At 38.6% G+C, this 12,840-nt stretch overlaps 1 protein-coding gene across 1 annotated transcript in view; it reads right to left on the reverse strand.

Moving 5' to 3' along the window:
* LOC109932975 (plakophilin-1) overlaps positions 1-12,840 on the reverse strand; it is a 37,029-nt gene that overhangs the window by 15,605 nt on the left and 8,584 nt on the right. Inside the window, exons 3-7 of the mRNA XM_048612196.1 lie at positions 9,892-10,099; positions 6,914-7,079; positions 4,270-4,387; positions 1,593-1,763; positions 841-1,017 (exon numbers count right to left, since the gene is read on the reverse strand). Of these exons, the coding sequence (XP_048468153.1) occupies positions 841-1,017; positions 1,593-1,763; positions 4,270-4,387; positions 6,914-7,079; positions 9,892-10,099 (840 nt within the window). The remainder of the gene's footprint in view (positions 1-840; positions 1,018-1,592; positions 1,764-4,269; positions 4,388-6,913; positions 7,080-9,891; positions 10,100-12,840) is intronic.

The raw sequence follows: 12,840 nt of genomic DNA on the forward strand, positions 1-12,840 counted from the left end.
CTGGTTGCTCTGCTATAAGATGGATATTATTACATTAGAGATGGTTCAGAATAGATTTACCAGGATGTTGCCGGGCCTGGAGGGTTTGAGTTCTAAGGAGAGGCTGGATTGGCTGAGACCTTTTTCACTGGAATGTAGGAGTTTGATGGGTGACCTCATAGTGGTGTATAAAATCATCAGGGGCACAGATAAGGTGAATAGCACAGGTCTTTTTCCTAGGGTGGGGGAGTTCAAAACTAGGGGGCGTATTTTTTAAGGTGAGAGGGGAAAAATTTATAAGGGACCTGAGAGGCAACTTTTTCATACAGTGGATGGTTCACATGTGGGATGAACTGCCAGCAGAAGTAATAGATGCAGGTGCAGTTACAACATTTAAAAGATATTTGGACAGGTACATGAATAGCAAAAGTTTGAAGGACATGGACCAAACGCAGGTAGGTGGGGCTAGTTCAGTTTGAAAAACTTGGTCGGCATGGATGAGTTGGACTATAAAGTGTGTTTCTGAGCTTTATGACTATATTACTACTTGCTAGGAGATCATTTATTCTGGAAGTCATTTATTAAAACTGCATCATTATCCATTACCAGATCCATGATAGCCTGTTCCCTAGCTGGCTCCATGACATATTGCTCTAGGAAACTCTCTAATACACTCTATGAATTCATTGTCATAATTATCTTTTCCAACTTGACTGATCCAATCAACATGAAGTTCTGATTTCAGGGATGAACAGACAGAATTAATAGCCTGACTTCTCATTTTTTGTATGTCAAAGAATACTGTCTTGTTAGTCCATTTTAAAAAATCCTTGCTCAGCCCACCATCAAACATTTTTGTACCATGTTGTTGCTGGCAGTAAGGTTCTGCAGAGCTCCCGCACAAGCTTCGAGTGTGGCATCAGACTTGGATTTACCCAAAAGGGATGTGTACATTTTGATTGCTTTTGAGTGTGAAAGATTGTTAACACCTTTCGGATTGTCATCCTCTTTCAGGAAAGGCATATTATCTAAATCAGGCTGTTGAAGGGAGAAAAAAACAAGACAAAATTACAGAAAGGTCAATATAAACATTTAAAAGAATGACTTTTCATTCTTTTTTTGCAGTGACAGCATACTGCTGCTTGTGGATTGAAAAATCAAATGGGGTATATAACTGGAAGCAAATCCAAAAACTACAATTAACTGCCCACTCTGGAAATCCACAGCCCATAAAGATGCTGAGGCTAGGTTGATTAGAAGTTTCAAAATAAAAACTGATGATTTTTATATGCAAGGATATGAAGAATTCCAGAAGTAAAGGGCACAGTTGGAAGCAAGATACAAATATGGCATGATCTAACTAAACATCAGAACACCGCTGAGGGCCTGAATAATTTAGCTCTAGTTCAGAGGTGACTTTTCGGAAAGAAAAATAAAATGCATTCTATGTATTAATTCTGCTGACAGTGTAATTTATTGTAGTGAAAGGATTGGTGAAATTCAAAACATGGCAAGCTAGACTTATGATCTGAGGTCTGAAAACAGATCAGAATTTATTTAAAAATTGTGAAAGCAATACTAACAGCGTTTCTCAGAATAGATGTCACAGTTACCTCATCAAACTGATCATTTCCAGGGCTGAAACAGCCCACAGAGGACTTCTTTGTCATTCTGTTTTGGCTCCGTACACTTCCTTTCCCATTAATGTGGCTGAACACAGCTGGCACTTCAGTATCCAAGTGGTATGTGAGGTTATGTAGGATGCAAACACAGTTTTCAACCGACTGTCAGAAATTAAAAATTATAGAATTAATAAACAAAACGTTTATGCTATTAATATGTTTATTATAACAAAGACTTATAAGATCATACAGTGCAACACTGTCAACATAAAAGTAACAAAAACCTAGCTCAGATTTTAACTGATTACATTGGAATATAAAGTATTACACCATTGTGTTCATCAGCTTGTATGGCACCAGAGATAATCATATCGGGACCCAAACTCTTAATTTAGTTCCATTAAGTGAAACTTTGAGGCATAATGCATAGTTAAAATAAATCTACTCTGTCCTTTTGAAGTTAGAAGATTGTAGGGTGATCTAATTGAGATTTTTAAAAATGACAAAACTATTCAATGCAGTAAATACAAAGAGGTTACTTTTTTTGCTGGGAAATTCAAAACAATGGGTACAATCTTAAAATCAGAGCTAGTCCATTTGGAACGGAATCAAAACTATTCCTCTCCAAGAATACTTCCATGGATGCTATGACCATTGACATTGTCGGGGCTTGAAATGGCCTGATTTGTATTCATTGAAGGTATAAAAGGATATGGATCAAATGGAGTTGAGACATAGATCTACCATGATTTTACTGAATGAAGGAATGGACTCAACATTTCTCGACAGGCTCAAATGATGTGGAAGCATTGGTTTAATATGTTTCCTTTAAATTACTTTGCTAAGAGAGTCAACAGTCTAACTTGGAACAGAAAGGAATTTGAACCAAATGTTACCTATAGGATTACTGCAGGAAATGATATTCTACTGCATTTTAAATAATATTTGGACTATTGTTACAGTGAGGGATGAAAAATGAGTGGAGAGGCTCTCCCTTTGCTGAATGAAATAAAATTAATATTTTTTTTTAAAAATGGTCTACACAGCCAGGTCACTGCTGTTCAGGGCTGGGCGGGGGAGGTGGTGGTGAAGAACAGGAAGCTATTGCTTCCAGGCTTACTTGCAATGCTGGCCCCCAAGGTTGCCACTTCCAGCCAGATAAACTAGCCCCTGTTAAACTCCCTATTCCTGGAAGTGACAAGAAAATGCCAGTGAGCATCCATTAATGAGCTTCAGCTTGATCAATTAGCTGGCAACTACTTGCAAGCAGATAGCTCTGCTATTTCCTCCTGCAATTCCTGTATCCTAGAGGAAAACGAACCATGCTAGGACAGAAAGAGTCAAGATGGCTGGTGTCCAACCTAGGTTCATGCTTTTCCCATTCTCCCAAATGCTTGGAAAGTTTTCCCTCACTTGCTATCACCTGCTCGAACCCCTGATACCATTTACCCTGCATGCCCTCTGTGCTGCCTACTCACTCGCTCAGGACAACTCCCCTCCAGCACCAAAAGTAACCTCTGTGCCATCCACTTTCACCACCCTTAATACCTGCCTCTCTCACATTTCATGAGGGAAACAGCCCTCAATAGGGCAGAAATAGAGTCATGATGGAAGAACATCCTGACTCTGATTACTCTGAATGTCTGGCCTATTGTTGTCAAGCCACTAGACTGGTATCAGAGGTTGACTTAATGTGCCAGGATGCTCTGAGTTAAGGCTATACTCCATCACTTGATTGAGACCTGCTGACAACCACTGGGTGGGATGCTCTTTGGAAGGTTGGTTCACACTCAATGGGCCAAATGGCCTCTTCCTGCACTATAGGGATTCTATAATTCTATAAAACGATACAGTAAAATGCTCCTGACAGAGATATCAGTATCACCAGACTTCTTCGCTGTTTCTACCACAAATTTTACCATAGCTCATGTCAGTCAGACCTTTATAATATTCCACCTGAACTTTAATGCCAGTTTTTTTTTTGATTGAGTTCAAATATCACCATCTGTCATGATGAGATTTAAACCCATGTTATTTTCTGATGAAGGGTCTAGGCCCGAAACGTCAGCCTTCCTGCTCCTATGATGCTGCTTGGCCTGCTGTGTTCATCCAGCTCTGCACCTTGTTGTCCACAGAACATTAACCTGGACTGTGGATTTCTAGCCTGGTGACCTTACCACTATGCTACCTCCACACTCTCTCTCTCTATTAAAACATATCCTAGTGACTGAATGGTAACAAAATAAACAAAAGTCTTTTTGTTAGTGTTACTCACATCAAAAATGTTGGCATATATGCATGAAGTTAATGATCAATTTATGTACAATCATGGAGGAGGTAACAAATTAATTTGGTTTTCCTTTGTCTGATTCTAGTCTTAAGACTGCTTTATACATTAATTATGTAGAGAGTTGGCAAACATGTAGGTTCTTCATTACAAGAAAGCCACGTCATGTTTTTTTCACCTTGTTCTCTGAAAAATGGGATGATAACCACAGAAACCCAGAAAACAAAATTAGAATTTGGATATTTCATCCAAACTTTTCTAGCTCGAGGAACAGAGCTGGATGATTAAGTTACTAGGTTTTGCTACATTTTCAACCTGGAGTGATTAAATATACATGCGCATCTTTATCATAATTAACATGTTACATGATTATGATTCTACCTTTGCATCAGCTTGGTTTGCATTGATACATGCTTGAGTATAAGTCATAAGAGAATCAATCAATCCATTGCAGTTGCGCATCATCTGCCGGCCTTCTTGACCAGCAGAGCTCAGGTTCCTACAGAACAAGATTTACAAGATGTTATTTTTTTTAAATGAAATCCCTGGTGCAGAACACCAAAAAGGTGAGAGAGAACAAGAAAGATTAAATAAAGCTGAAAGTAATAATTATAATGATAAGATGTTTTAAAAATAACAGTCTTCAGACTGCAGAAGAAAGAAACATGTACCAACTGAAGACTTGAAAGGCTTTAGGCGTAAGAATCCAGAATTTTAGTGTCTCAAAGAAATATAGAGTTACAGAATAATAGAGTCTTACAACATGGATACAGATCCTTCAGTCCAACTCATCCATTCCAATCAAGTTTCCCAAACTAAACTAATCCCATTTGCCTGCATTTGGCCCATATCTCTCTAAACAGCTCACTTTGCTGTTTTAACTGCTTAATAACGCATTACTTCCAGAGGTTTTAGGTTCATCCAGGTACCTGTCCAAATGTCTTTTAAATGTTGTAACAATAGCTGCATTTACCAGCTCTTCTGGCAGTTTATTCAACATATGACTCACCCTCTCTGTGAAAAAGTTGTCCTTAGGTCTCTTTTAAATCTTTCTCCATTCACCTGAAAATTCAGGTCTTGAACTCCCCAACCCTAGGGAAACGACCTTTGCTATTCACCTTATCAACATCCCTCATGATGTTATAAACCTCTATGAGGTCACCCCTTGACCTCCCACACTCCACTGAATAAAGTCCCAACCTGCCCCATAACTCAAAGCCTCTCGTAACAGTAATACCCCAATAAATCTCCTTTGTACACCCTCCGATCCCATAATATCCCTCCTATAGCAGGGCAACCAGAACTATACACAGCACTTCAAGTCTTACTGCAGCAGTACAAGGTGCTGGTGAGACCACATCTGGAGTGCTGTGTGAAGTTCTGGTCTCCCCATTTAAGGAGAGATATCTCCCTATTAGAGGCAGTTCAGAAAAGGTTCATTAGGATGACCCCTAGTATTCAGGGACCGTATTATGGGCAAAGGCTAAACACCACTCTTTGAATTTTGGAAAAATGAGAAACATGTAGGATTCTTAAGGAGCACGACAGGGTAAATGCTGAGAGGATGTTTCCCCTGATGGCAGAGTCTAGGACTAGAGGGCATAGGATAAATGGGACCCAATTTAAGACTGAGATGAGGAGGAATTTCTTCTCTCAGAGGATTGAGCGTCTTTGAAAGTCATTGGTACAAATGTGTCAATGAGCCGCACAAATGCTCACTTTGCTGTTTTAACTGCTTACTAAGGCTTTACTTCCGGAGGTTTTAGGTTCAGGAATAAATGATGCTCATCTCAGCCCACTGAAGTATGCAGTTGATATCAAAATGAATTTAATTTCTAAACCCTGAATTAATTGTTCGTTAGTGAATTAATTGTAACCAAATCAAGAAAGATGGCACACTACAAGTTGTGCAATAAGCACTATTGAATCATTAACAAACCATAGTTGAACACTGGGCACATGAACAATGAAGTGTCATGTATTGATGTTATGAGTTACTCAGCAGTTGCATACCAAATTATTAATAGACAGAGTGTTTACCATTATAAAATGTACATTGGCAATTCAATAGATAACTGTAAATCAGCACCAATATAACCTGCTCCAGAAGAGTGCGACAACATCTCTGAACAGGTTGATTAGAAAATAAAAATTTTAAACCGGACAAGCTGACTCTGATTGGTCGGGGCATTGCCTCAAGAAATTGCACCAGAAAAATACTGTCACCTATTTTGTTGAATTGAGTAGCGACACAAGTGGTGTTTGCCATTAACAGGATGCTGGCTTTAAACACAGAAGACATTCAGCCTCTCACACAAATGGGTAATGTACAAAATCATATAGATCATCTGTGTTTGACATTAGTATATAAACAGACAGAAAGAACATTTCTGTGCATATTTCAAACTTTTCCTCAGCCCTGACATTTTTGAGTTTCCTAAACAGACAGTATCTGCACTAACTGCCTGCCCTTCTAGCTGGTTCTGACTATGAGACACTGGACTCCTGTCATGAGGGAACAGATTGTTTTTTTCACTTTCCTACTTCTGTTTCTAATACATTGAAGTATTCACCAAAAGGATTTAAAACTTTGCTTAAATTCACGTGAAAACAAACCTTTACAGGGCCAGGATCTACTTGCAGAACTTAAAAATGAAGTTGTATTCTTCCATTCTTAATGCACAATATAGAAATAAAGATCAAACTTAAAGCATCATTAAAGTCATAATTTTTCTATTTTAGAACAAGCTCCCAAACTGTAATATGTTATGATCCTTCATCTAAATAGATGTTTGGCTCCCTAGCCTTCACCATCTTCCCTCACATCCCATCCCCATTTCTCCACGTAGTGGCTAGTTTCAGAAAAGCATTGAAGTTGTGAGGACATGCAGTTACCCCGAATTCTTAATTTGTCAGAGGTTTGAAATGCCTGACTTTGGGGAAGGAGCCAAATTTTCTTTTAAAAAAGTTACTGTCATCAACAGATGAATCTAATGTCCCTCCAATGGAGCCATGAGTATCATACCTTAGACATCCTGTGGCATTGTAGAAAACATTGGAATCGTTGATTCTTGGATTTCCATATTCCTCAGAAGTATGTGGAATAATCACAGACTCAGTCAGGGCTGGCAGGGCATCTTTAATCAAGACTTCCTTGAGGTCATCACATGATGAAAGGTTCCACAAGAGTCCTAATAACATTAAAAAATAATTTGCAAACTTAACACAACATGTACAACCTGAGGCAGTGGTTTGGAAAGTCACTTTTGTTTTCGTATCTTCATATTACCTCCCATGTTTAATTCCTAAAACTTAACTTGTTTCAGGTCACTTTGATAAAACAGAGATCTCGGCAAAATTCTTCTGCTAGCCTGTGCAGTCTCAAATTTCAATCTTATTGAGAAAATCAATTAACAGCATCCTTTAAACAGATGATTCACAGCTGCAAACTCCTATAATGGACTGCAGTCACCATTTCTGGAAAACTTTTGAATGGGAATGTATTTAAGGCACATAGAAGTGAAATGAATTCAACTACCTGTGGCCTGGCAATGAACACAAGCAGAACATTTAGGTACAAGATGTCTATTACATATTTCCTTAATACCAATCATATTGATCTACTAAATTGGCATAATAGGCTCTTATTATTTCTTCATGAAATAATGTGTCTTTTACCAGCTTTCCATAACATGTGGAAAACTAAGAGACTCACAGTATTAGGCAATATTTGACTGCTCCTATTTGAAGTCTAAAAGCTTAGCCAATTAATAACATCCAGGTGGTAAGCTAGAAATGCTAAGCATTCCTAGATCTATTTAACTACTGGAAATAACTGATGTGTGTCAATAAAACAATATATCCCAGCATCATTATACATCTCTAATAATCAAATCCCTTGTGACTATGTATTATAGATTGCACTATACATGATGACACAACATATAGACTATCCCAGATAACAAGGTGCAGAGCTGAATGAACACAGCAGGCCCAGCAGCATCAGAGCAGCAGGAAGGCTATGAACTATCCCATTGTTTACTATACCAAAATACCTGTTTAGGCCTATGCTTGGCACATAATTCAACCTCTCATTTCTCATTTAATAAATGTATGCACAGAGCTGCATGAAGAACATGGCAGCCACCATTTCTGGAAAATCTTTGAATGAAAATGTATTTAAGGCACAGCTCCTCCTATGTTCTAAGACCAGAACGAAGCGAAATATACAAAGCAGGAGATCAAAGGTGATACCATTGTTACAACACTGTGTTACATTTTCTGGAGTTACATATTGGGTACATTAGGCATGAGCATAAATCAAAGATATTCAGATGGTTTATAGCAATGATCAGAGAGAATACTGAAAGGTAGACACTGAAATTTTAATGACCAAATTAATTTCTTTCCAAAACTAGCATGACCTATTGATACTCCAAAATTTGTATTTATCATTAAGCTTATCAATCCAGTCTTTTCATTTTTCTTCAAAACCCATAATGCCCTTACTTCTCAGTGTGAATAACTTTGATACTTCATTATCTGTTCTGTATATTCAGAATGTATTGGTCCTGTATATTCCACAGCACATTCCTCATTTTTAAAACACTTTTGTGACAACATCTCATCCAAATTCAGTTCAGGTCAATTTATAGAACTAGATGAACCAATTCAACATTTTTAAATTATCATCTTTTTGAATTTTTCATTGCCCCACTCTGAGTCACATTTATTTTCTCAAGCACTCAAGAATAGTCAGAGAAATCTCCAAGGAAAGATCAGCTAAAATAGTTGTATAAGCTAACTGTGCAAGTTTCTGTGTGGAGAAAAAAACAAAAGTTGGCCTCTCAATGCTGCATCACTTCATGGACACAGGAGTGCAGATTAATTGACTTTCAGGACAGGAATCTTGGTGCCAGTTGTTTGAGGTCATACCGCCCCATTTTCAGTTTCTTAATGCCACTTAAAAATGGGCAGTAAAACTGAAGAAAATCCAGAAAATATACCCCCTTGTGATCTACTCCTTTGTATCTTTCTCTTCATTCTGGTAGGAGGAGCTATGCCTTAAATGTAGTCTGAGTGTTATTTATCCACTTAACAAAGCGCCCTTCACAATATTTTCAAAAATGTATTCTAAAAATATTTCTAGCTTGGAGACAAGTGACAATTCAGGTAAACACCTCTGGGATCAGTGGAACATAATATACCTATCTCTGAGGGGCTCAACTCCTGACTCCTCAAAGTTGTTCCAAAGTTTATAAGTCTTAAATTAGGAGTACACATGTAGTAATATATCTCTGACTTGTACAAGCAAGCCCCAAAGTTTACCAAGCCACATCAGCTAAGTAGATCTGTTCCCTCTTCAATAGGCTCAATATCCATTCTCGCCAGCAGTGGAAATATGTAATTATTAATAAGAGACCTCTGCAAGGTCACCCATAGTTCATCCGTTACATTCTAAAATTGTGAATCATTTCAAACATTGGCTATTGACAGCCTGGAACATTATTGAGGGGGTGAGGGTAGAAGTGGTCATGCCAGGTCTGGTTGTACTTGCCTCAATCCAATTGTGTTCTATGAGAGTTCAAAAGTTAGAACTGTTAAACTTAAGGTACTGAAGAACAACACATGAGGCAGGCAGTGTGAAAAATGGTGGGACAAGTCACAAGGGAGAACAGTGTTGGGAGTTGACACTGCAGGTTGGTTAAGAGAGTTTGGGAAGGGAGATAATGACAGGACTCACAAGTTGGAGAAAGGTGGTGTACGGGAGCATAGAAGTTTGCTGAAATCACAGAGAATGAGAAATTACAGACTGAGTTGCCTGGGAGGTATCTCAGTATGAAAGGTGACAGCGGGCTTGGGATTGTCATGGTGACAAAGAACTGGAATGTATGACAGGAAGGACGGATAAAGAAAACAAAAGGAATTGCTTAAATGGAGAAGGTGCAGAGGAATAGGAGATCAGAGCTATTCCAAGAAGTCTTCCAATTAAGCAATTTTTACCAGTTATTTGCTTTTGTGTTTCCAGATCATTTGTTTCTCTCAGGATCTGAAGGATTGGTTTGATCCCACCATTTTTCTTTACTTCAAGCTTGTTGTTGACGTTCTTGTAGACTGCATTTCGAAGAGCTCCACAGACAGACTGCTGAACGTTGTTATTTTTGATTCCCAAGAGGTTGATCAGTTGAGGAATTGCATTCATTTCAGAAATCTGGAAAACAATATTTATTTAATCTAGCTGGATATGTCATATGATGTTACAAATGACATGTAATGACAATTACAAAGATCAAGTGTCTAACGATTAAACAGTGAGGAGTGACTGGATTCAAAGTGCTCTGTTTTCTCCTCACAGATGCTGCCGGACCTGCTGAGTTTCTGCAGCAATTTCTGTTTCAGTTTCTATCACTGAACAAGCTGTCAAACAAGGAAGCAACTAGTCTCACATGTTTAGAATCTTGTATTTAGATCAAGCTGTCAGTTAGGAACGTATTTTTAAGACTTCTTTTCAAAAATGTTGTGGATGATCAAGTCAAAAAAGGTAAAAAGTCAATCATCTTACTGAACCATAGGGATGCTGTCTCATTAAAGAGATGACTAGTGATGATTTAACCTGAGCATCATGACACCTCAGGTGCAGGAAGAGATTGAAAAGGTGGGGCCTTCATGCTAACCTCAGCCAGTACAGGAATTGAACCCATGCTGTTGGCAAAACTCTGCATTGCAAATTAGCCATCCAACCAACTTGAGGTAACTGGCCCCTAAAGCAAAAAGTTAAAGAGTTTAGAGGTAGGTTCATTGAGTTCTGATTAAAGCTTATTAGCCTGAAATATTTCCACAGGTCTCTTCTACCCCAGACACTGCCAAACTTGCTGAGTATTTCCAGTATTTTCTGTTTTTAATCCAGATTCCTAGTAAAACTTTAATGCTAAAGACTGAGGTAGCAAGGCAAATATTTTTAGAAAAGGGTCCAAAGCAGAAGGCCATGAGTGAAAGACTGATCTCTAATGACAAAATGTAATATTCTAGAATCAGAGGGAAGACATATTTGGGCTAGAATGAACAGCTGAAGATTTCCTAAACAAAGGCAAGACCTACTTACTGCAGCGGCTCGGGGGAAGGAGCTCTCAGTGGGAAACCGGAAAGAAGAGTAACATTAGAAAGAGGGCATCCTTCACTCAGTGAAATGGCAGCACTCATCTCTCTGCTAGAAAGTTGTGGCTTCAAGCTTAATGCCAAACAGATGAACACACAATCGAGACTGACACTTCAGTGACCTGACTGAAGAATGTTTCACTGTCAGAGTTTGATGTCTTTTATCATAGAAGACTTGGAGAGAAACTGCAGAAAACTGCAGCACAAAAGGACTATGGGGGTTCTTGCGCATGAAACACAGAAAGCTAGCTCACAGCTGCAAAAGGTAATCCAGAAGGCTAATAGAATACTGACCCTTATTTCAATGTGGTTGGAGTGTAACACTAGGGAAGTCTTATTGCAACTGTACAAGTGTTGGTGAGACAATATCTGGAGTACTGCAACCAGTTTTGGTCTCCTTATTAAAGCACAGGTATTATTTCATTGGAGGCAGGTCAGAGAAGGTTCACGAGAAAGATCCCTGGTATGAAAGGATTGTTTTGTGAGCATAGGCGAAACATGTTGGGATTCTATTCACTGGAGTTTAGAATAATAAGTGATCTCATTGAAACATATTAGGATTCTTAAGGGACTAGACCAGGTAAATGATGGGAGGGAGTTTGAGGACCAAATAAAGGGGTGCCAATTTAAGACTGAGATGAGGAGGAATTTCTTCTCTTAGAGGATTGAGAGTCTTTGGAATTCCATGCTACAGAGAGCTGTGGGGGCAGAGTCCTTATGTATATTAAAGGCTGAGATTGATTCTTGAGCAGGAAGGGAATCAAAGGTATGGGAAAGGGTAGGAAAGTGGATGTGAGGAGTATGCAATCAGCCATGATCCTCTTCAATGATGGAGCAGGCTCAAGGAGCCAAACAGCCTACTCCTGTTCCTATTTTCTATGGCCTTATTAAGACCAAGCTCCTGTCTGCATTCTCAGGTGGCCAAGTGAGACTCTACAGTACAACTGAAAGAAAAGTAGAGGGAAATTTTTAGATCTCCAGTTCAACATCAAATCCTTAATGAACATCACTACTAAAGACTATTTTTTTTTTAATTTTATGCATGGAATGTGGGTATCAATGACAAGGCCAGCAAATCATGTTGAACTGAATGACTTAGCAAGGCCACTGTAGAGGCCAATTAAGATTCAACCATATTGCTACGGAGTTGGAGTCACAAGTAGGCAAGATCCCCAAAGGACATTAGTGAACCAAACGGGTTTTTAAGATAATCATAGTGTCAAGGTCACCATTACTGAGTCTAGCTTTCAAGATTTTATTAATTAGATTTAAATTTCCCCATCTGCGATGTTGGGATTTGGACCCATATCTCCTGAGCGTTCTTCTGGACAATTGCTTAACCAGTCCAGTGATAGTACCACCATCTCAGTAGTGTACATAGGGCTCTGCTGTAAGTCACCTTACTGCCATGTTTCTCTCAACACAGCAATAAACATTTCATCAGCATCAATTCATAGGGATAGATTTAAAGAGGCTTGTGCAATGCTCAAAAAGAATGAAAACGTTGGGCTGAATAGCCTGTATAAAATCCTGTGCATAGCACTTTAGGAGATCTTGGGATCAGAAAAGAAGTAGTTCAAGTTTGCTCAAATTCCTGCAGGAAAATTCTGCAAGAAGTGCATTCTGTAAACTACAAATGACTAGGGAAATGATACATATCACTATTTCCCAAAGCATGCAATCATATACTGAAAGAAGATTCATATCACCCCACCCCCATTTAAAATGTGAAAACCTGGCATATATGTATTATTTATGAACTAAGCTATTCCAGAATTGCTTGGATTGCAATTATAT

This window comes from Rhincodon typus, chromosome 25 (assembly GCF_021869965.1).
Source record: "Rhincodon typus isolate 14 chromosome 25, sRhiTyp1.1, whole genome shotgun sequence".
Classification (NCBI taxonomy): Eukaryota; Metazoa; Chordata; class Chondrichthyes; order Orectolobiformes; family Rhincodontidae; genus Rhincodon; species Rhincodon typus.